At 40.4% G+C, this 25094-nt stretch overlaps 1 protein-coding gene across 1 annotated transcript in view; it reads left to right on the forward strand.

The window, feature by feature from the left end:
• The window catches only part of xrn2 (5'-3' exoribonuclease 2), a 35748-nt gene that overhangs the window by 9539 nt on the left and 1115 nt on the right, over positions 1-25094 (forward strand). Inside the window, exons 18-30 of the mRNA XM_071467770.1 lie at positions 763-898; positions 5474-5581; positions 6017-6106; positions 7050-7122; positions 7533-7616; positions 8055-8152; positions 9243-9322; positions 9468-9524; positions 11258-11326; positions 12472-12600; positions 14028-14146; positions 21359-21419; positions 24017-24206. Coding sequence (XP_071323871.1) covers positions 763-898; positions 5474-5581; positions 6017-6106; positions 7050-7122; positions 7533-7616; positions 8055-8152; positions 9243-9322; positions 9468-9524; positions 11258-11326; positions 12472-12600; positions 14028-14146; positions 21359-21419; positions 24017-24206 — 1294 coding nt within the window. The remainder of the gene's footprint in view (positions 1-762; positions 899-5473; positions 5582-6016; positions 6107-7049; positions 7123-7532; positions 7617-8054; positions 8153-9242; positions 9323-9467; positions 9525-11257; positions 11327-12471; positions 12601-14027; positions 14147-21358; positions 21420-24016; positions 24207-25094) is intronic.

Raw genomic sequence — 25094 nt, forward strand, 5'->3', positions numbered from 1 at the left:
AATTGGTATTCATGGAGGCTTTCCTCTCAGGAGTCGGCGCTCCCTGCGGACCGCTCCAAGGAGCCACCACACAGATGCTGGACGGCCTTGATTATGTGTGCAGAACAGCATCGCCGCCCCAAATCTACCAAGAAGTCAAAGCCATTAAACTGTTCCAGCAGCAGTGAGGAAGTTAAAGCAGTTTTATTTTGTCAGCCAGAGCAGCATCCTAAACACCACCATCTTCTTAATGTACCATTTAGATTTATTTACACTGCAAACATCTGATTGTCTCATCCAATAATCAGATGAGTTGTAACAGTAACGGTTGTAATGTCAAAGCCACAGCGGCCACACAGGTGATTTATGATACATTATAAACAGGCATCTTCTGTATGTCAGATGGAAACCACTGTGGCAACAGTATGGAACAATGAAGCACCAATTTAAACAAATTAGCACAAATTACACCACACAAAGATCATTTGTGTGGTGGTAACTGCCTGAGAATGACTTCACAGTGGTCAGGATGAAAGGAAAAGGGGGCAGGGGCTGGTTGGGAATGGTAGAATAAAAAATAAAATAATTATTTTTATGGCACAAAATTGTAGTTTCAGTAGTTTACCACACAAAATGGCAAAAAAAGTAATTGAACTACTTGAGTCACTGAATCTAGCTCAACTACCAGCAAGCTGCTCCAAAATGTAGTTAATCTACTCATTTAATAACATGTAGTTCACTACTCCCCAACCCTGAGTGTAACCATGTCCCTGTGTGCTGCAGGTTGTGGGAGGAGGGCTGGAAGCAGAGATACTACAAGACCAAGTTTGACGTGGACGTGAGTGATGAAGACTTCAGGAGGAAGGTGGTTCAGTCGTATGTGGAGGGTCTCTGCTGGGTGCTGCGCTACTATTACCAGGTACGGTCACATGTTCCTTCGTTACCATGAACAAACACTGTAGTTTCTTGTAACTCAATCCCTCATAAACCTAATTCTCACTAGAGAACTTGGCTTTATCTGCCACTGAAAATAGTCCCCAGCAAATGTCCTATTTCCAAAACCTGCTCTGGTCCTCTCTTCTGATTGGCTGACTGTTTTCTGAGTGATCCAATAAAAATATAGCAGATTTCAGTTAAAGAAACCAAATCCTGTAAGACTGAATGGTGGGTCCAGGGGGGCAGGGCTTGAGGTGTGGCTGAGGGTGGTGACTGCTTTGTTGTGACATCACAAAGTTCCAGAAGTCCTGACGGCTGGTTTTAAGGCTCAGTGTCTGAATACAGGCTGTGTGCATTTCTCTGTGGACTGAGGCTTTGATACTTTCACAGTATTAATATAGAACCTAGACCTGCTTTATAATCACACACACATGGACATCTACCTTTAGACTGGGTGGAGCTTTAAATATTTATGGCTTCAGTAGGAACCAGTGGGTTTGGAGCTGAGAGCCACAGACGGAAAGTTTTATGTGACAGACAAACTCTTTGGTGGGTTTTGTCTTTTCCTGTGATTTGTTAATAATAAGGAAAAACTCAAATACCACAAGCCTCATCCCAGGGTGGGAGGATGTGAAGGACGGTCAGTGGCAGACATCATGGATGTAGTTTTTAGTATTTACATGAGGCCCACAGGCAGGTATGTGAACAATGATGTCTGTGATGACAGCGGAGCACCGTGGATGGACGTAAAATGAAAACACTGATCTACTTTAATACTTGAATCCAAAGTGGCTCCTAAAAACCGTCACAACATTAAAAGAAACCTCTTTAAAAATAACTTGATACAGAAAAGACACTTAATGTGTGACCAGTGTTTTTAACTGAGCGACAGGTTTTTTTTTTCCTTTTATCTTAAAAGTCAAGAAGTCCTCACTGTGGAGAGCCTCGACCAGATACTCCTCCGTACAGCAGCGCGTGGTATCTCCGTGTTTGCGGTGTGATTATACACTAAATCATTTTACTGTTGTAAAATATTGATCTTTATCTCGAAATGAAATAATCAGCTGCGGGCCCTCTCCAGAAGAGCCGGGGTGTCTCAGGTTGAGCCGGGGGGATTTGTTTCGGGCTGATTGTGTTCTCTGTGTATGCGCGCTCCGCTTCGACTCAGCACGGCCGCCAATCCAAAGCCCGTCTCTGGGGGCCGTTCTGGATGAATTCATTAGCAGGCCCTCGGCGGACGGGGACGTGTCTGCGCTCTGCTGCCACACATTCACGGTTCTGTCCGCCGCCGCAGAGTTATGATCACACACACCTCTCGCCAAATGAAGGGAAGGGAGAGAGGTGGGTTCATCCGAAACACAAAAGACCCAGTGACGGAGATTCACACTTTGTTCTGTGTCGTCTCTCAGTCACTATGTGCTGTGTGTAGGCTGTGGTTCATTCTTAGAAGTGGTCAGTTTATTAGGAACACCCAACTGAAATTAATACGACAGACCTGCAGTTAATTCCTTCTTCATGAAGGTTATCATGTTGAGGTTCTATTGAAACTGTTGTCTTTCTGATGGATGTTTCTAATGTTGAGTTAACCCCCACTGATGTTTATTGGGTGATCAAAATATTAGAAACACCTGAGTAAAGCATGTCTTTTACATCTGTTGTACTGTTAATTTTTGACTTGGTGTAAATAAAAAACTGGCAACTGAGTGTAATAATTTTCACTTTCTATCCCAAAGAAGACTCCCAGAGTCAAAACTTAAAAAAAAAAAAATTCCCTAAAGGAAAAAAAAACCACATACTCAATATCTCTCAACATCTTCTTTGTGTTAAAAGCCAAAATAAACAAAGCACAGGCAGTTTTACCTCTAACAAAGTAAAAATGTATAGAAAAAACATAAACAGCCATTGCAGTATATTTTCAGAACAGGCCTCCACCCCCTCTGGGTTTCACCACTATTTTTGATTCTTTAAGTGTCTTATCCTGAGTACTCCTCCTGCAGAAGCTCAGCTGCTTTCTCACACTGTATAAAATCGTTAAATGATTTCCAGATTTCATGTAAGCATCCACTTTGTTTTTCAAGGTTTATGTTATTCTCTCCATGGACACACATTCTGTCATAATCTTGATCCAAGCCAAGCTGAGACTGAAACTAGTCGAGGTGACTGCTAAGCCCTCACAAACATTTAAACGGCTTTTCTTTTAATTGACAACCTAAATATTGCTTAAAAATAAAAACAATTAGTTGGTGTGTTTTGTTTCATTTATTTTGAGATGTTTGGTTTGTGGAAGCTACTTGTGACTTTTAACGACAGTTTAAAAACTGTCGTTAAAAGTCACAATTTTTTGGCAGAACTTTCTTTAAATGTTAACTAGTGGAAAAACATCAAACTGGTCTTTTTTTTTTTAATAATTGATATAAAATTGAATGGCATTGGGTTGGTCCTCACCTTCATTCTGGTAAATATTAATTTGCATTTCTCACAATTTTCTGACGGATCATAAACTAAAAACTAAGGCTGAACGGTTAGTTAAAATATCATCAAAGTCGCAATATGGCCAAATCACAGGAGCTGCAGTGTTTTTGATGAAGGTAAAATGTGTCACAACAGTCGGTGAAAGAAGCATCGTGGTGCTACAGAGACGATCCGGCCTATAAATCATAATCTCCAGACGTGAAGGAATGTGTTTGTTTGGTCCAAGCCTCAACAAAAATCCCATCATCATCATTTCATATTTTATGTGAAATTGATTTTATAAAAATGAACATCCAGACTGAAATTGTGACTCGGATTGTATTTATAATAATATCTGCTTGAATAAAAGCAAAAATCAGAGTCATCTGGAAATGATTAGACTGAATGTTGTGTATTTACTTTGAAAAACATGGCGAGGGACCAATTTCATTTCCATGTCAGTTGTTGTGAGACAGGACAGTAAATGTAAATTTTTTTTTTGTTGTTGTCGTGGTTTGTGGTCTTTGACCCCAGCGGCCACAGTCACAAATGAGTTTCTCCTCGAGACAAAACGTGTCGTCATATTACCATAAATGATCTGTGCAATTATTTGAATGTGGAGTTCGGAGCCTCCTCCACCTTTTATCATGGTAAAGTCCCATATTATCATCTGAATGACCATCTTTAATAATAGAGTGGTGGTGAGCTTTGAAACGAGATTGGCCGAGATGTGAAGATCGGTGGATTTATCAGAGGACCACCTCAGAGGTGGATTGTGGGAAGTGAAGGTCGTTCTTTGGTGTGAGGCGTGTTTGCTCAGGAAGGATAAGTGGTCCAAACGCTGGATCTGCAGGGTTATATTTGAGGTGCAAGAGCCTCTCAGCAGGTGTCGCAGATTATTCTGTGCCCGGACACTTCAGAGTTCCCAGTAACAGTCTCCTTCCAGTATCTGGATTGATTTTTGCTCCATTGTAGTTTGAAAGTGTAGCGACAACAGACGGTGACTTAATTTTGGAGTCTGATCGGGATTCAGGCTTGTTCAGGTTTTTAAATGTCAGATTGGATTTGAAGCTTTGTGCTGCAGTGGAACATTTGTGGAAAAAGGGCAAAGAAAATCTTTTTTCGTTCCTTTTTCAAGTTGTGTTTTTTTCTCATATTGTCCCACTAGCTCGTCAGTCAGGACGTTACCTCAGGTCTGACACCAGAAAACCACCGAGTTTGCACCAGCCATCACAAATGAACTGTTCGATGTAGAGCAGATGGTTGATAGAGCAGATTACTTATTTACCTTTTGTCGCTCTGTATTTTATTAAATATCTTTTTATTTGTCTGTTTGCTACATATATAAAGATAATTCTCTGATCTTATTTTAAAGTGTTAAACAATGACCCTGATGAAGGCCACAAATAACACAGTAAGGTTGTTTATACTACAAGTGTTGCTGGAATTTCTGCCTCTTCAGACCTTTTCTCTTCTCCACACACTGCAGAAGTTTTCTTCATCATATATAAATTAATTCAAATTGCCTCTGTGTTTAAGTAATTAAAAAAAAAAAATTTAATTGTTTATCAAATATCTGCTGATTATTTTTTAGATTGATCGTTGGGTTTGTAAAACACTGAAAAAATGTCTATCACATTTTCTTAAGTTACTTCTGCAGATGTCTGATCAAAAACAAAAAATAAATAGTTCATTTAAAATAACGTCCGACACAGAAAAACAGTAGAGATATAGATAAGATAAGATATAGCTTCAGCCTGCACCTTCTCTGTCAGTATTATGCTTCACTTCCGTGTGTTTACTATGTATAAATATTGATGAGGACCAGAGTGAACTGAATATTAAAATAGTTGCTGATTAATTGTCTGAAGATCAACCAATCAATGAACCGACTCGTTGCAGCTCTTACACAAATAAACCTCATCAATAAGACAGTGAAGTGAGCTGTTAATGAACAGCTGTAGGTAAGTGGTGAATATATATTTTGTATATTTCGCTCAGGTTTGGTAAAACTCAAGCAGCACGTGACCTGTGTGGGGCAGGATGGATGGATTTGTTCTGACAGGTTGCGTCGTGTTAAAGTCAGTGATTGTGTGTGGATTTGCAGGGCTGCGCCTCCTGGAAATGGTACTTCCCGTTCCACTACGCCCCATTCGCCTCCGACTTCAAAGACATCAAAGGGATGTTCACCGAGTTTGAGATGGGGACCAAACCAGTAAGAGACTTTCCTCTTGTCTTTGTTTTGTTGAACATGTTGTACTCGTCAGATGCCAGTGAACTCACTTTACTTCACATGGTTTTGTGTGAAGTGTCATTCTAGAGAGATCACTACAGGATTTTTATATGAAAAGAATCAAGTTAGAAAAAGTTTCTCATATTGACTCTGAACATTCAGGATTCATATCTACAGGTGCACGTTATGTCTCTAACTTTATTTTAAGTTGATTTCACGAACATGAAATAAGCAGTAAACACAGTAAGAGTCTTCGCATCAAAATAAAATCCACTTTTGGCTGAATGAAGAACATTAGGCAACAAATATTTAATAATTGGTTCATTAAATACTGACGACACTGTTGAATTTGGTCACACTAATATCCTGCTGAGTACATACGGGTGTGTAAATGACTTGTGTGTGGTTGTTGTGCAGTTTAAGCCCCTGGAGCAGCTGATGGGAGTGTTTCCTGCCGCCAGTGGCAACTTCCTGCCTGAAACATGGCGGAACCTCATGACCAGCCCAGTGAGTTTTAATCGTCCCATTTTTTACACTTTTCTGATGTTTAAAGTGTTGATATCCATAAGAAGATATATTTGTATATTTAACACTGACTGAGACGTACACAGAGTATATGATTTCATCCTTTTCAAGACGTGATTGGTGAAATGCTTCGATTCGGGTCGGGAATGAGAAATGCACTATGGGAAATGTAATTCGTTTTTAGCTGCAAAAAAGTTTTTAAAGTCGTGGTTGATTAACCACCTGAGCAAGTGGAGCGTTACTGAAGCAGATTAGTGATGAAAACAACAAAGACAACAACTGACTTCAACCTGCTATTAACCAGCTAGTTAAGGCTTATATCACTGTTAACTTGAGGTAAAGATTCACCTGATGCAACACTGCCACTAAAACTTTTCTCAGCCTCTGAAGCAACTAGAAACATGAAATAAAAACCATTTGAAACCTTAAACCTTTGGCTTCTATTAGGACACACTGCCTTTACCCTGATGGTTATCAACAGTGCACGTTATAAAGACCTGAACTGAACTGAGAATGCCAACGAATGTGCATGTTTTTTATTTCATGTTTCTATCTGAGGAATAAAGGTTTTAGCGAACGTCAAGTCTTTCAGAAAACGCTCAGGTTTTAGAACTTTTTTTTTTAGAGGGTGCTTCAGGTCTCGGTGGCTTAGATATCAAACCTTTAAGAGTCCAGAGTGAGGTGCAGAGAGACCCAGAGACTGTGGTGGTACTTAAAAAAATGTAGAAACATTACAACTGAAAGAAAACTTTAGAAAACAGTCCATTTAATGACGACTGTGATTGTGTATAAAGTGTTTCATCGCAGTTGAAATGAATCATAAATATCTACAAGACAAATGAAGATGTGTTTTTAATCTGCCTAAATAAAATAAACTGTAGTTGTGCCTCTCTTCAGCTTCTGTTAAACTCTTCCTTTGACACAGGTTTCTTCCATCATTGACTTTTACCCTGACGACTTTGCCATTGATCTGAACGGCAAGAAATACGCCTGGCAAGGTGAGTCACACTCCCACTGAAGAATGTGGGTCATGATATTACTGACTGTTATTCAGACTACTTTATCTCACCACCTTGACTAAACTCCTGTCAAGACTCTTCAAGTTGAAATCATTTTTATCTGTCACAGGGTGGTTTTCTCAGCTTCTCTTGCAGCTGCATGAGGGTTTCATTTTATAACCAACTTTTCTCCTCATACGAGGACATAGTTTTGCTTTTGTCAGGGAACAAAAGTCAATTTTTCTTCATCTTTTTCAAATACTGACAGGATAAGAGGATCGAATCCAAACTCCAAAAACACTTGAACAGCATTGTAATATTTACTTGTATTTGGTTTCAGGCATACCTGAGACTCAGAGGTCACAGTCAGTGCAGTTATTCTGTGTGTGTGTGTGTGTGTTGTTTTGAAGGTGTTGCCTTGTTGCCTTTTGTGGATGAACGTCGGCTGAGGGCGGCTCTGGCGGACGTCTACTCCGACCTCACACCTGAGGAAGGTGAGCACAACTCCCACAGTTCACTGCAGCTTTAACTGACGGTGTTTTGTATTTCTGAATGTCACTGATTTAAAACTAGTCTTAAATAGCAGCAGACGAGAGTTAACAACAAAAATGAGAAAAGAGAGGAATCCTAAATTGTCAAAGCATGTTGCACTTCACTCCACTAATGGTAAATGTTTATGCTTTAATAACAGCAAAGCTGCAGCTGCTGTTATTTCTAATGAGGAACAAATCTGTGTGTCCTCTTTGTGTCCAGGTCTCAGTGTCTCTGTGGTGACTTGTTTTTGGATGAAAGTTTTACAACCACTAAATATACTTTGACTGTACCAGCTGCTGCAACCATAGTTACAGTAGTCCTTTACTTTCCTTTCCTTCTGTCCAGTAATCACTGGTTTTCCCGCCCTGACCACAGCTGCTGTCTGTTCTGTGTTTCAGTGAAGAGAAACAGCCTGGGAAGTGACGTGCTGTTTGTCAGCAAATCTCACCCACTCTTCGACTTCATCCGTGAACTCTACCGTACAGAATCTAACGAGGTAACGAAACTCAGACCCCCAGAAACATTAGATTCAGACATCACATTCTGATAAATTTTGTGATCAGGAAACAGGAAGTGACAACATACAGCGTCGTAGAGCTGGGACTGATACAGCACTGTCACGATACTGGGGTGTGTTGGGTGTAGTTATATAAATAATTAAGAACTGTTGTGATTAAGTTAAGTAAACAGCTGTTAAATGAAATGAATCAAAGCAGAACCACTGGTACTTTTATTCTGAAGCACCAAGCTCAACTCAAGGGTGAACTCATTGGATTTTAGAGGTCAAAGGTCACTGTGACCTCATAAACTCATAAATTCATACACTAATTATGACACAATTTCACTCAAATGTCTATAGGGATAAAATGAACTGATGACCTTTTATGTCCAAAAGACCAAAGGTCAACTTCATATAACGTTCTGTAAAAACACCTCTGGTCATTATTCAGTGCTGTAGTTCAGGAAGGAGAAACTGTGACCATGTTTCCTGTAACTTGACTGGTTGGTGGAGGAAACAGCCTCAAGGTGGTGATTCTAGTTCTGAAATATCTGAGCTGTGGACGGACACACAGACACACACACAGACACACAGACACACAGACACACACACACACACACACACACACACACACAGACAGACACAGACAGACACACACACACACACACACACACACACACACACACACACACACACACACAGACAGAGTCAGCTGCTGCTGCTGTGTCACTGCTGTAGATGTGGTGTGTGGTCTCGCAGGTGTTCTGTTGGATTTCGTCATGTTGATTGTTCATTTGTAAACCAAAGCATTCGTTTATTTTAGTGGCTGAGTGAAAACCTCTTAATGAGCAATAAAGAAGCAAAATACAGCAGCAAGTAAAATCTGCAAACATTTTCCTAGTTTGAGCTGATTCGGCTCAAACTTGGTGAGACAGTCACATTAACTGCAGTCAGTTAAAGACAGACTCACTGTGAAAGCTCCCACTGAAAGCCCAACACGTTATCACTGCAGTCATATGTGTAAAATGAAAGAAAATAGACTTGATGTGTAAAACTACAGGTCAGTAAGCAGCTCTGTCTCCTTCAGGGCACTGAGATCCCTGCAGAGCTGTGCCATGGAATCCAAGGTACATTAAATCTTGATGACGACCCTATTCTACCAGATAAGTAAGGAACGCATGCTTTATTCTCATTTTTGTACAATTTGTCCCACATTTGTTTTGAACGAACACTCACCAGAGGAGAGCCGGTCCAGTGTGGTGATTCTGACTCAGCCTTATTTATTCAGTTCTGTTTGATGTTTCCTCTTCAGGACAGTGACGTCGCCCATCCCCATGCTGCGCGACATTGCACAGAACAGTTCGATTGGGTAAGAACCATCTGTCATTAACAGGGACTGTCTGAGAACAGTAGAACCCGTTGGCTCACAAGTTCAGGTTGAAGTGTTTACCACATGTTGGTTTCTGGTCCATACTGATATTATCACATGTTAACAGGCTTTTATTGTGTGTGCATTGACAGCTACTTAATTAATATACTTATTTTTTGCTTATCCTTGAACTCTGACTCTGCGGATTTCTGTCTGACAAACAGAACGATTTCATGATGGAAAATACAAGAGGTAGAGAGGAGGTGGACACAGTGAGAGGAAATCAAAGACAGCAGTCACAGAATGCTTACTGGAGCTGCAACTGATTATTGAGACTGTCAGTTTTATCTATTGATTATTTTTGATAAATCAGTAGATCTTTTCTTCTGTGCTATATCAAAAGAATTCACTTCTCCAGAGCCTGAGGTGATGTCCTCAAATGTGTTGATTTGTCCAACCAACAGTCCAAACCTTAAAAGAAAAGATCAATTTTCAAAATATATATATATATTTATGATGTGTGTGTGTATATTAGAGAACAACAAGTCCTGATCTTTGGAGAAGCTAGAACCAGAGAATGTTTGTTTGGTAAATGGTAAAAACAATTAATCGAAGATGGAAGTAGTTGTTTTTAGCTGTTAGCACGTTCATGTAGCCTGGAGTTCAAGGCACAGTCAAAGAAAAGCAGGAAATAAATATAACAAACCTTCATGTGCAGCTCACAATCAGTTATTCTATGTGCTTATACACATACCGTATTTTCCGGACTATAAGGCGCACTTAAAAGCCTTTAATTTTCTCAAAAAACGACAGTGCGCCTTATAATCCGGAGCGCCTTATATATGGATTAATTCTGGTTGTGCTTACTGACCTCGAAGCGATTTTGTGTGGTACACGGCGCTCACGGCGCTCTGTCAAAATGTTTTAGTACGACTTTGGTTAACTACAAAGCCGCACCGCTTGCAGCATTACGGCTATCGTAGTCAGGAGCGTCGCGGAGTAATACATACTGTGCTTCACCATAATATTACAGTGTGTGTGTATAAGGACCTATAAGGAGTTATTGTGAATACGCTAACGTTTGATTTAGTGGTATCAGACTGTGTTTTTTTTACGTGTTACAACTGAACAAGGTTGGGAGTTATTGTGAACTCGTTTAATAAAGTCTGACTGACTTATCTGACTGTTTTGTTTCGCTTAATGCGCCTTATAGTCCGGTGTGCTTTATATATGAAAAAAGTTCGAAAATAGACCATTCATTGACAGTGCGCCTTATAATCCAGTGCGCCCTATAGTGCGGAAAATACGGTACATGTAATTTATGTAAACAAACTGTCTGGGACCAACATGTTGAGGTTGTTTCTGTCTCTCTCTGTGATTCGCAGAGAGACTCTTCTCAGTACAGCTCCAGGGCAGATTAATTTTAGACTCTGCTCTTTAGACGAGCTCTGTATCTGCACGCCCACCTTTCATTACAATAACACGAGTGTGCAGCCATTCTGTGAGGGTGAAAAGACATTCAGGAACATGTAGGAAATGATAGTGAAGCAGACGAGGCAGGTTGAGAAAAAAATGACAACACTTCATCGCAGAATAATCCTCGACACTAAACATCACAAACTTAGGATCTCTGTATTGAAGAGGAGATTTTTTTCCTTTTAAAAAAAATCTTTTAAAAATGTGAGCTAATGGAACTCTTGACTCATTGAAAATGATTTTCCTCTATTTTCCAGAGTGGAGTTCAAGGATCCGCAGTATGCAGATGGCTTTGTGTTCAAGGCAGTCCTCCTACCTGGAGCCAAGTGAGGCTTTTTCTTTTCTTTAACTTAATTTATCTCAGAAATTCTTTTCTGAACATTAAAGGCTCTTTCAATCTCCACTCATTATTAAAAGATAAGTCTGGTGATATTCTGTATTTTTCTGATTGTCCACAAATCCCATGAAATTATTAAAACCAACAATGTGTCGCTCGGCACTTTGACCTCCTGTCTGTGTCTGTGGCTCTCAGCTCTGAGCCCATTGGTCCCTAGTGAAGACATAAATCTTTAAAAACACCTCACGAATATGTAGCTTCATTTTCAGTTGTGTTCTCCAGCTGCTGACTGTAGTTTTTCAAATGTTACTCACACAGGAGTAAATAGGGCCTTTATGGGGACTTTTTTCAGCTGCAGATAAATCCACTTTTGTTGCCATAGTGAGGATGTGGGGCAGCAGGACTGTGTGTGTTCATGGTGATGAAGGAACATGTGACCCAGAGCAACAGTGAGTTCAACATCAGACTCTAATATGCACACAATAGTTGTTAAAAACCTTTTTACACCAAAATCAGCAGGTAGAAGTGTGTGTTTTGGTTTTTTTGTTTTTTTTACGCAGGTAAATGTAAAAAAGGCAACTTCCTCCTTTTACACTGCCAGTTGAGAGAACACACAACTGTTGGGAGCAATGTCATTATGTGCAGTTACAGAGCTTACACACAGATGCAGTGAGCTTCTAGCTGCTGTGCAGACATGTTAAATGGATCTGTGAGGTCTCATCCCCAGGTTGTTGCTCCACTCAGTGTAGCAGCCTCTGTGTGAGACGCTTCGGGCGGCAACTGTGTGTTTTTGAAACTTATCTCAGGGCTGCAGCTCACGCTGTCATCAGTGTAGCTGCAGTGTTTCTGGTTTTATCAGGTGACAGGTGTGTTGTATGTGCTCTGAGCGACATTACAAACTGAAGTCCACAGTGATGTGTTGAAACTGTGTGATCATCAGCCAAAATACATAAAGTCTTCTATGAAGAAAATATATTTATTGATTAATTACCAGATTATTCACCAGCAGCCTTTAGTTTATCCAAACAGACAAATCTACAGGGTCCCATCCAGAGAGGACAGCAGAGCCATTTCACATAACAATCTTTACAAGTGCAGCTTTAACGCTTTAGTTTGTTTATTTGTGTTTTTCAGGATTCCCAACAAGGTCCTGAAACCAGGTGACTGGGAGAGGGGGAACCGGGAATCATGGAGACCCCAGCTGGGCTTCAACCCCAACAGGCAGCAGGCTCACCTGGACCAGTCTGGCTTCAGGGCTCTGAGGTAAGTTTATCTATTATCGTTCACTACAGCAGCCACTAAAACAATGGAAAACTCAGCGCTTTAAACCTCTGCATTGTTTATAATATTTATCTGGAAAGAAAGAAAGATCTTCAATACAAAAAAAATGTCCACAAAAATCAGACTTTAAAGCTCATCACCCTCATGTTATGTTAAATTTTAAAAGTTTTAAAAGTAGTTCGTCAAATCCTTTGTTGTTACATAGTTAATTTGTACATTTTGCATGGCTTTGTGAACACACACACACACACACACACAACTGCCTCTGAAACATCCTGCTGCATGATGATATGATTTTATAGTGAGAATTGTTAAACAATGACTGCAGATTCTGCAGTGACTCAGTATTCAGATTTGGGAGAGGAGTACAGTATTTTAAAATGGAAAATGTGTTTAAATGTTTGCCCACCCACCCCCAACAACAGTCCCCATTAACCAGCCATCCTTGATTATGATCTAAGCTCTCTCCTCCACACATTGATATTATCATTAAGGAAATGTGAATAATTGAACATCTGGCTCGGCCCGACTGTGGCGTGTTTGGGAATTAATTATGCAGGGATTTGAAGAAACACCATGTATTCCAATTTTTTTTCCCCTCCCTGCTAAACTAAGTCGATTCAGTAATTCAGGCAGTTATGTGCTTTGATGGGGCCAAACAGGCAGGTGCTCTGAGGCTGGTGAGCAGAACAACCATGAAAAAATTGCCAAGAGGATCTTTGCTGATGCTTTGATTTTGAAATCAGATAACATGTAGTTTGAGGGCAAATAATGGGCTCAATAACAGATCATCCAGCCGGGGTTGAACAGAGAGTCAAGGCAGCAGTCTGATTACAGTGACTTTATTATCTAACCCTCTTATGTTGTATCAATCTTCATGCAGATATCAACAAGCTTTGGTTTTTAACCATTTTAATGTGGTTAATGAAGCAGAGGAAATTTTACAGCATTATGACTCATAACAACTGATCCAGTCTGATCGCTCTCCAGGTCCTGAAGTCTTAGGCTTCGTCCACACAAATCACTTCTGCTACGTTTACTCCTGACGTCCACATTACTCTGGAGTCTTCGATCTCCTAAAACTGAGACTTTTGGTTTTAGTTTGAAAACTCTGTGGTTGTGTTGGGAACAATGACGCACACACCTATCGTCGCTCCCTGATTGGATCTTATCATCCTTGGCTACCAGTGGGGAAAACACAGATAATGAATCACAAGTTACAAGTCTTGTAAACTTAGGGAATAAAAAAGCTTCGGTGGGTGAATTAACACAGATTCAGAGGTTTTTTCTACATCGTTGAGAATTCAAGTGTAAACCACAGTTGTGTACAAAGATGATGAAAATGTTTTGTTGAAAAGACGTGTTGATGTGAATTAGATCTCACAGCTCAACTACTTCTTCTCCTGCAGTCACAATCTGAACAGGAACCAGCACAGAGGAGGACAGTACAGCAACACTCCACCACCAAGCAACTACCAGCAAGGAAACTACCGACCTCCACACAGCGGCGGCCACCAGCCTTTCCAACGTAAGACACACACACACACACTAAGAGAAGTCAACTAGGGCAGAAAATACAAGTTTATTGTGTGTCAGCTTTGTTTGAAGCACAGATAATGGCACTAATGTTGTTGGATTTGCCTTGCGTGTATTTTTAGGTCATGATGTAAATCAGTCATGATTGTGACTGATGAGGTGTTGATGAAGTCAGAATCTCATCACTGTAATACAATCCACTGATTGGATATGATCCAGTCAGGGTTGGATGAAACAGTTTCATAATGTTAACAGAGGATATTTACACGAGAAAAATTTAACAAAGAAAATAATGTTTCGGATGTGACAACAAGTGATTTCATGCACAAAGATCAGTTAAATAAGCTCAGAGAGACGAGTTCTATATCTTTTATATCACAATCAAAAGAACAAGTACAGCTACAGAGGTGTGAAGAGTTAAAGACAGATTTCAGGTAAACCAAATCCTGCAAGATTGGATGGTGGGTCCAGGTGGGCGTGGCTTGGGGCGTGGCTGAAGGCGGTGACTGCTTTGTTGTGACATCACAAAATTCCAGAAGTCCTGACAGCTGGTTTTAAGGCTCAGTGTCTGAATACAGGCTGTGTGCATTTCTCTGTGGACTGAGACTTTGATACTTTCACAGTATTAATATAGAACCTAGAGCTGCTTTATAATCACAAACACATGTACATCTACCTTTAGACTGTGTGGACATTATATAATATTGAACTGTTTCTCAGTCTTTGATTAAATGAAGCAAAAATACTTACAATGACTCTTAGAAACACAGCATCTTCTCTTTTCACTGCTTTCACACACTTTACATTAAAGTTCATCACATTTTGAAAAAGAAAGAAATTGTGAGGCAAAATAAAATTTTAGTTGAATTTAAGAGGACTGAAATCATGAGTAGGGGTTCAACAATTCAGGTCATCTTACTGCTTTGTTCAGTACAAGGTAACAGCAGTAGATCCAACACTTCACCAAATCTGAAAGTTCCTTTATGACCTTGGAAACAGTTTGAGTATCTCCACTTACTACTTACAAAATTAATCTAAATTCACTTCATGATTGATCAGACTCTGCTTAGATGATGATGATGATGATGATGATGATGATGATGATGATGATGATGATGATGTGAACAGTTTCTGATTCTGATTATGTTGCCAAGTTGTTTTTTCTGTTATTTGCACCAATGCAGATTAAAGGCTAAACCTTGGACAGTTATGATCAAGACATATGGTATGTGTCTTAACCACCAGGCCATCGGAGACCCCGAAGCCCAGTCTTAAGACAAACCTTTCTCCACTATTGAAACCTTTTGTAAAGCTCCATCCAGTCTAAAGGTAGATGTCCATGTGTTTGTGATTATAAAGCAGGTCTAGGTTCTATATTAATACTGTGAAAGTATCAAAGCCTCAGTCCAGAGAGAAATGCACACAGCCTGTATTCAGAAACTGACCCCCAGTATTGGGAAACACCCAGGACTGAAGGACTTTAATGGATCAGGATCAGACCATAAACACTTGATCAAATCCTCCTTAGTCATGTTCCATCTCTTTGCTCAAGAGCAGGTTAAATGCAGTTTTCTCCTGCTGAAGCCTCTTCAGAATTAGTTTTATCAACTATATCAAGTAGGAAAACTAATAATAAACCCAACATCGGCTTGAATTAACTCCTCTACTAGTTTACAAGCACTGCGGCAGCATCCCATCTCTGTCCTCTCATTGGCAGTTTTTTGACCTGCCAAAGTGTCCTTGAGCCAAAAAGCCTAATCTGCCTGTTTATTATGAACAGTATCATTGAAACCACAGAAACGTCAACACAGAAGAAGGGCTGCAACTAGAGATTGTCAATTAATGTGCCACTTATTTTCTCAAATAACAGATTGTTGATTGAACAAAAACGTGTAACTCTAACTGGGAAAAGCAGAAATTCAACCCAGTGGAAGAGGAGGTTGTGTAGAATGTCCCTCTTAAGACACAAATAACTGTTACATGATTAAAAAGTTCCCTTTTGTCCATCACATGAGGGATGGTCGGACGGCTCGTCACATATGGAGGCAGCATCTCTTTCCCAGCTCCTAATCACGGTCTGTGCTTGGCCCTGGCCTCAGCCCTGTGCTCCTCTGCCAGCTCTTCTCCAGTTTGACTTTGATGTGCCAATTTGCAAGTAGATGAATAATCTCTCCTGCCCACTGATAGCGTGCGGGGGAGTTGTGGCTATTGTGGTGGCACTTGATGCAAATGGGGGTTTTTGGCTCCTCCAGATTGCGGCAGCACCTCCCCTGGCCTCTGCCACTCGTTCTTAATGTTAAACTTGCCAATTAGCAGTCCAGGACGTTCTTTTTTTAATCTCGCTCGCTCTGTATTTTTTCCACCGTTCACGGGGAAATTGTTATTTTAATAATTGGGAATCATTGCAAATCTTCAGCGTGGCTCAGCTGTGATCCCTGGCCTGTTTCTGGTGACAGAGGATGATTTTTATTTTATCAACTGAAGTACCTGGAACAGAAATGTGTCAGTGTTGAAGGTAGCATTTATATTATATTTGATTTCTGCTGATTTTTCAGTTTAAAATTACAAACCTTTGACTTTTTCCATGAGCAACCACAGCCAGGTGCTCAATTTGAGTCTAAAAAAAGATTTGTCACTGAACCTCTGAAATGATTCAACTTTTCTTGTCTGGCCTGGCCGCGGGCCAGCGCTACATCCACAGATGGAGCGCTGCATGACTGGGTCCTAAAAACCCGGAAATAAGTTAGCATCTTAGCATTTCCGGTTCCCTCGTCCAGAAGTCTCTGGGTTTTTGGATTGATGTCTGAAATAATAACACAGGCTCATTTTCAGTATCTCTATTTATGGCATTGTTTTAATCCTGTCATGTTAAATTAGCGTTTAACCTTCTACATGGTCGGACTGGGAAAGAAATTCTGCCCCGGACTTATGATTTTTACCAGCTCCAGACGCATTTTAGGTTTATACCTATTCTTGTGAAAAGCACAAGTGACTGAGGGAGTTTTCTGATTCCTGCAGGAGTCTGTTTCAGGTTGATGATAAAAAGTGGATTTAACGTGGACCAACCATAATATTGGCAACTCTAGGAATGTGATTATCCAGACAAGTAGGCCTTATTCTGCAGCAGGAGCCCAGAGGCTTGCTTTTGTCCAGATAACACTTTCTCAGGGCCAATCCTCTGCTTGGCCAGTAATCATGGGAGGCTTTGCTGCGCTGGGCCTTTGTGATTTTTTTTTTTTTTTTTTTTTTTTTTTTTTTTTTTTTTTGGGGGGGGGGGGGTTGCTGGTTGCTGGTTGCTGGTTGCTGGTTGCTGATTAGAGTTGTGGGAGACCAGGGCCAGTAATGAGACTGTCGAGTGGCTCCGCTGGACACAGTGGCCCCCTCTGATAAAAGCATCCGGGAGGATCCCATTTGATCGGGTGTGTGATGCACTCTTTCAAGTGGGTTGAAACCAAAGTTAACTTCCCCCTTTGACGGCGCAGCTACCTCCTGTGGTGATGTGTCAACACGCTGCCTCTGGAACACGCTGCAGGGCTTTGTGCGCCACAGCCGGACCAGCTGGTGTTTAATAACCAGCCGGGGAGTCTCTGCTGGTGGCCATTATTGTCTTTACACACGGTGACACCAAATTTTAACTGGGGCAGCAAAGTAACGGTTTGATGCAGCAGCCACAGAGGCTGCTGAGCCTCCAACCTCCTCGGCCAACAACTGAACATAGCAGCTGCTCACACGTGTTGGCAGCAGTTTTTTATTCTCTTTATTCTAAAACTTTTCTATGATGTCCAGAAAAGTCTTTTAATGTATTGTAAATCATTATATTTACTTTGGTGCCTCAATACTTTTTTTTACCAGACCAAACAGAATGTGTCCACAGCTTTGTTCTCTGTCACAGTCTTAGTTGTTTTGTTTTGCAAATTTTAAGTCTTATAAACGAAATTAAACATTGGTGTCAGTTTTGGAGAAAGGTTAGTTTCTTTAGCAAAGTATTGAAAAAAGTATTTTTTCAATACTTTGACATTAGGACTGGGTATTGAAAAGTATTTTTTCAATACCCAGTTCTAATGATTCTTTGAGATATATTAATATCAGAAAAATATTCAAATTTTAGCCACTGAACTATCTTTTTAGTTAAGTTTAATCTTAATCTTTTCTTAAATTGATTATTGCTCCATGAAACATGAGGAGGAGGTGACGCTGATGAAGTTTTGAGACTCTGTTGGTCGTCTTTGTCCAGCAGACAGAAGAGATACTGTCCCACTTCTGTTATCAGACCTGAACCGACTGGACAGGAGCTGAGTCAAATAGTCGCTGAACTAATTGAAAAGAGGTGGAGAGAGACGTTTAGTTGTTTAGCGCGGTTGTAATCCCTGCATTAATACAGTGGCCACAGCGTGTTTTAAGGATTTAAAGCGTAATCCTTTGTTGGCTTTTGTCCGGCCCAGACTGGAGGTCTATACACTTTCAGATCATTGTTAATTAAGGAGATTGACAGGTGTCCACTTGTAATTCTCTCTTTTGAGCCATTGCTGGCGATGAGGAAAAGAAGACCAGAATGTTGCGGAGTTATAATTGGAGCCCGACTGGGTGGTCCACTTAAGGTTTGTTGGTGGAGGAGATAATCAAACATGAAAACTGAATGACAAAAACAAAATGATAATGTGCCGACAGCAGTCTGCCTGGTGGCTGGTAATTGTGTGTTTTTACTAGTTTTTGCAGTGGTCAGCAGAGATCTGGTGGAATATTTACTCCCTGACTTCCCTTTATTAAGTTATCAGCAAACACATCATTTCAGTTTCTTCCTCCAGTTCAGTGGAGAAAACACACTGCAAAACACAGTCCCACTAGTTTCCCAAAGTTTGGGACTCATAGGTAAAGGTCCAATACTCGGGTATCTGAAATAAATTTATTATCTATTATCAGTTGGTCCAACATCATCACCCAACATGATCCAGGCTCCTGGTTTGTTTACAGTTGGATATTAACGTAGTGTAGAGTTTTTTCTTGGTCTAGACCAAAGCTCTTGTGGTTCTTTGGAAGAAAACAAACAAAGAATTTACAGATCTTGAACATTATTACCAACAGTATGTTTTCAGTTTTAATCCAATAATGTATCAGCTGTGTTGGTTTGTAGGATTAAAATCTGCAAAATTAAATTAACAAAACAAAAATAAGACCAAGAGGCTCCAGCCATGCAAATATCCTCAGCCTGGCCATGCTAACATACTGATGTTTAGCAGGTTTGATATTTAATATGTTCAGTAGGTTAGCTTAGTTAGCATCTTATGTTAGCATGCTAACATTTGATGTTTAGCACTAAATGCTCGATGAAAAGTTCAGCGATCACCAAAGTGTCCACATTTAGTGAACAACATAACCAAAATAAAACGTACAGCACATTTACAACATAATCCTCAGACCATATGAATGTGTAATCGCTGATGTCATAGAGCTGCAATGGGAGTTTACATGAGACTGTAAAGTTGGGTCCTGGGCTGAAGCAGTTACTCATGGGAAATATTTGACTTTGACATTGTCACTGTTTCCTCAAAAACTGTTGTACCCAAAAGGACCCGGCTGATATAAGGTTATTGTGCATATACGTCAGTATTGATGTAAATGTCAGCCAATAAGAAACAAGGATTAACGGTAGAGAAATGCCAAACCTGGTTTGATAGAATTTTAAAAACAGTCTCATTATAGTTTTTCCACTAGAGGGAAGCAACAAGCTCTGTGTAAGCTGTTTTACTTCTACGTGTTTTATTAGCTGCATCACTTTGGCACTGGCACTGGCTTTTTATTTATTGTATTGTTTTTTTAATTTAGTGGCTTGGCAGGTTCCCACCCTTTACTTTACTGATACTAGTGTTCATTGGTGTGTTAGGATTACTGTTGATGTGACGGTTTGACTTTAGTTCGTCGTCTGCTGTGAGTTGTGGATCTGGTATATCTTTATATTCGTTATTGTGCGTGGGTGATCAAACTGCTGTGTGTTTGTCAAGCGCTTGTCTTTATAACTGAGAAATCAGCCTCATGTGTTTGTCAGACTTTTTAAAACTCCTGTACTGGTCTAGTTGTGCTTGTACAGTCCAAAACTTTACACTTTACTGTCATGGAGGAAGAAGAAACACTGTAAATATTAATATTTAACAACCTGTAACCAGAGAATTTTTATTTAAAAAGATTCCTTTCATGATTAAGGAATTATTAAGGAGTTATTGATTAATTTCTGTTGAGAAATCAGTTATATTAATTATCAATCAATGATCATGTGACCCGCGCTGATGATGAACAGACATTAATATCCCACCCAGCTGTGATATTTCATTATCGGCCTCTGTGAACGTGTATCGGTCGAGTCCAAATTTTTACACCGACTCCTTCCCAGGTTTGTAAACACGAGGCTCCAGGTCCTTTTCACGGCCCCCTTCACCCACCCTGAGCCGAGCCACTCAGCAGGCCTGCCCCTATAAACAAACAAGTCCGCAGCTCGCAGCCGGTCATCGCCTTGGCAACAGTGAATCTGGAAGAAGCCGTTCGCTCCTTTTTTTTTTTTTTTAAGTGTGTCTTTGTGAAGGGCTTGCAGCAATGGAACCACGGTACTTGAGGCGTCCACAATGCTGCCGGCTGAATGCTTATTTCATTTTCTGAACAAAAAATGCAAATGTGGAGCTCCTGCTCTCTCCCCTCGTCCACGGCCCCCCTCCCCCCTCCACCTCCACAGCCCGGTGAGATTCACCGTTTGAAAGAACTTAATTTTATCATGACAACTGATTCGTTCTGTATCCATGACTAAAATGAAATAGTTTATTTTTCTCTCTTTATTTTTAATCTTTAAAGGTTAAAGCTGACGAACGGGGTTAATTATAGTATCAACGTTTCATCTCATGTCCCCGTAGTTGTTGCTTCTAAACAGTCAAACTGGAGGATTTCCTCCGGTTCCTTCACAGTTCAACTCAGAAAAGTCGTCTTAGATGATGTGAACATGAACCATTTCTCTTCCTTATCATCCTCTTGAGTATTAAATTGCATCACATGTTAAAGTTTGAGATGAAACACAACAGCCGCCTCCTCACCACTGTGTCAAAACCATTAAGATGCAGGTAAAATTGGTCTTTCCTCAGAGGACTGAGCTCTGCTTCTTTAAAAACTTTAAACTCAGCTCAGCAGAACCACTTCTGAACATGTCGTCTTTTGTTCTCTGCAGATTCCAGGCAGAACAGTTTGCTGGGAGCGCCTCCCTCCTTCCACCAGCCCCAGTATCCAAGGTGAGTCGGCCGGTTTGGCTGATTTTTCTACATCCATGTTTTCTGGCTGTCAATAGACGTAAACATTCATGGTTAACCTGCCAACATTAATCTCTTTGCTTTAGCTACTCCTGTGTTAATGTGAGATTTAAAAAAGAGAATTGTATTAGTTTATAAAATAGGATTTAGCTTTTGATTCATCGTCAGCCAGGAGCATTTGTGCCTTTTTTAAAAGAAGAAATCTGGAAAATTCATCATCCTCTCCCTCAAACCTCCCCGTGTGTTTCCTTTTTACAATCATATGTAGAATTAAACATGTCAAGGCCCTGGTCTGTGTTTCCTGTAGCTCGTCTCCGTCTAAACCCCCCCCCCTCACATTTCTAGCCTTTTCACATGAGCGCTGTGCCATCCTCCGTTGAGGGGTCTTTGCAGCCGCCGCTGCTGCTGAATTAAGATTTTTCCCTGTCGCTCTAAAACAAATTTCTCTCGAGGAGGTTTGTGCAACTTAATGAGGCATCACTAATGCTGTTGGAGGCTGCGTCGTCTCCCCGCGCCGCAGCCGCCCAGTCCGCACAGACCGGCTATTGATTCTGGCTCCGGGCCTCTCCAGAGCCCTAATCAGGTTCTCTGGTTCAACTTTTCAGGCCCATTGTGGCTCTGTGTCACCTCAGGTCAGTAGTTATTAGCGGCAACTGAAAACAGTTTCTTTAACTACTCAGGACCGGGCCAAATGAAATGCAGGAGGAACTAGGAGAGTGGGGATTATGGATTCCAGGGCTCAGTTAAGTCCAGCTCTGGCCTGAGTGTGACATGGTTCAGTAATGAGGGATGGGGCTGCTGCTCTTAGTTCCTTCTCTCCTCATTGTTACTTTTAATATCACCGTTGGATTGACACATTGTCCGATGGCAGTTTGAAGGGCCTCGGTGTGGCGGCTCAACGCCGGGTCCCACGGACGCAATGTGGCCATCTCATTTCAGGGATGAGGGCGATCCTGGCCATATGTGAATATGGACCATTTCATACTTAGAGCTCTTTCATGTGCATCGATGCTCAGTCATCTGAGGAGAGGCCGTTTTATCTCTTTGAGAGCTCGATCCCTCGGCAAACGCAAGTCGATGGGGATTTCAGGGAGGTCACTTCAAAGCAGCATTAAAGGATCAGGAAGTCCAGCGTTTTATCAGATGGTTGTAACATGAATAAATCGAAATGTGTGAAGTGGTGAAATCAAACTTTTTTTGATTAATAAATAAAACCTTAGGATTTCCTGAGTCACAAAAAAAATCTGAATGAATGTAAAATGAAGTAAAAGTTCAGAAAGTTTCATTCTCAGTCAAATGTTTTCTGATCAAACTTCAGACTGTATTTTATTCAAGAGAAGTTCTTTTTAGGGCTGATGCTAATCAATATTTTCATTATCAGTTTTTTTTTTTTTTCAATTAATTGTTCAGTCTATGAGACAGAAATCGACCAGAAATCAAGATATTCAGTCAATGATCTAAAACAGTGAAACTGCAACAGTTGATTGATTAGTTGATTAATCGATTATCAAAGTAGTTGCTCTTTTTTGTGAATCGTTTTGAATCACTTTTTTTTAAGGGGACATTTGAAAATGTGAATATTTTCCAGTTCCCATCGTCCTCTCTGATCTTTGTGTTAACCAGACAGAACGAGACATTTTAAAATGTCACTTCGGGCTTTTGAGAAATTTTTTTCACAATATTCTGAAAAATCATTGACTAAAAAATTACTGGATCAATCAAGAGCTTAATCAATGATAACAATAATTGTTAATTGCAGCCTTGTAAAACAAAAAAAATCCTCAGATTAGAGAAAAACAACCAGAGGATTATTGAAGGTTTTTCCTTGCTCTTTCTTGAAAAATGGCTGAAACAGTAAATTGATGCCAGATCCAAAATTAGATCATTAGATTATTGTTCTGTCAATCGATTCTTTCAGCTCTAGTTCTTTTCTCTCTGCTTGTCATTAAAATCTGAAGTTGTTATGTTAAATAGTTGGAAACAGAAACTGGATCATGACACCAGTGTCAGAAATCTTTAAACAATCCTTAGACCTGTAAATAAAGCAGCAGAGCTTCTCATCTCTGTATTTAATAATAGAAATAGAGAAGTGGTTGAGTGTTAAGCTAAAAACTGTCGCTGCTCTTGGTCCTTGAATCGACATTGTTTCCCACTGTCCAGCCAACAACGTGTGAAACTTTGGGAGTAAAAGCTTCAATTGATCAGAAATTAATAAAAAGGTGACTGAGTCAACACGCTGTCGAAGTCTGTAGTGGACTGCTCCTTGTGAATGAACCTGTTTTTAACCTGTTTGGAGTATTTCTAACTTCACTCTGTGATTACCTGAAAATGTAAGATAATAAAGAATTACTTTGTGCCGTCTATTCAGTGATGAAGTGTGTTCACATTAACAGATTCACACTGCTTAATTTTTCCTCTAGAGTGCAGGTGCTTCTTCTTTCAAGGTCTTTACATCCACTTCAGACCAAACACAACCCAGAGTTAGAACCTTTAAAATCTGTGTGTTCATCTAAGACCTTGATAAAGTGCTTAACGCAGCTTGTCAGGAGCCAATGTGTTTGATGTGATTGTGTCTCCAGGCAGCAGCAGCAGCAGTACAGAGGTGGGGGTCACGGTTGGGATCGGGCCATGCAGTCGCAGCAGTCGGCGTACCAGCAGAACTTGAACCGCGGGCAGGGAGGGGGGGGGCCGGGCGGCTACCAGCAGCGCTACGATCACCGCAGAGACGACTGGCAGGATCGCAGGGACAACCGGGGGCAACAGCATCAGGTAAACGCATCAAACCCGTCAGATACCCTGTGATCTCACAGCCCGCGGTGGGACGAGCTGTGGGCGGAGCTAAAGTTTCTGTCTTGAACTCAAAGTGTCCAGTGGTCACCAACAGGTCATAATTAAAAACAAGAAAGTCAGTGAAACGCCCTCAGAGCTTCCATCTCTCTCTAACACCTAAAACTTTTATTCACGTCGTCGTCTTCGTCAACGCTGGAAGTTTTGATTTTCATTCAGAAACAAAAACATCAGAATCTGATTGGCTGATGTTGCTGAAATTTTGAATATTAGTCCAAACCAACGTTCACTCAACTTCCCTTTGGGTTGATCGAATCACTTGTGTTGTTAAAAATTCACTTTATCTGCAGTTTTACATTTTACTCCTGTTTTACATTTGATTATTAACACGTTGATGTGAAGTTTTTTACAAGTCTGATACTTTTTACTAAATACGCTGCAATTGATGTTTGTTCTCAGGTTTTTTGTTGTTTTTTTAGTTTTTTTGATGAACTGTTGAGTGTGAGTCCAAAAACCCAAAAGATTCTCAATTTGCAAAAATACAAAACAAAGAAATTCAGCAATGAGAGAAGCTGGAATCAACAAATATTTCAATATTTTTGTTTCATAAACAACTAAATCAGTTCATCAATTATCAGAGAGTCCTGGCGATTCATTTTCTGTTGATTGACCAGTAGATTAATCTTTATGATATTTATTTTCTTAAATCTGAACAAATATTTGAAGCAGTTTGACCTTCGTCAGACACAGAAACTCTTCACTGAATCAGTGTTTCAGAGGTCTCTCACACACACACACACACACACACACTGTCCTTTGATTCTTTAGATTTTAGAATAATGAAATATAAATTATTTTACATCCTGTCGA

This window comes from Trachinotus anak, unplaced genomic scaffold (genome assembly GCF_046630095.1).
Source record: "Trachinotus anak isolate AG129_WGS33_773 ecotype Australia unplaced genomic scaffold, CSIRO_AGI_Tana_v1 ptg000031l, whole genome shotgun sequence".
Classification (NCBI taxonomy): domain Eukaryota; kingdom Metazoa; phylum Chordata; class Actinopteri; order Carangiformes; family Carangidae; genus Trachinotus; species Trachinotus anak.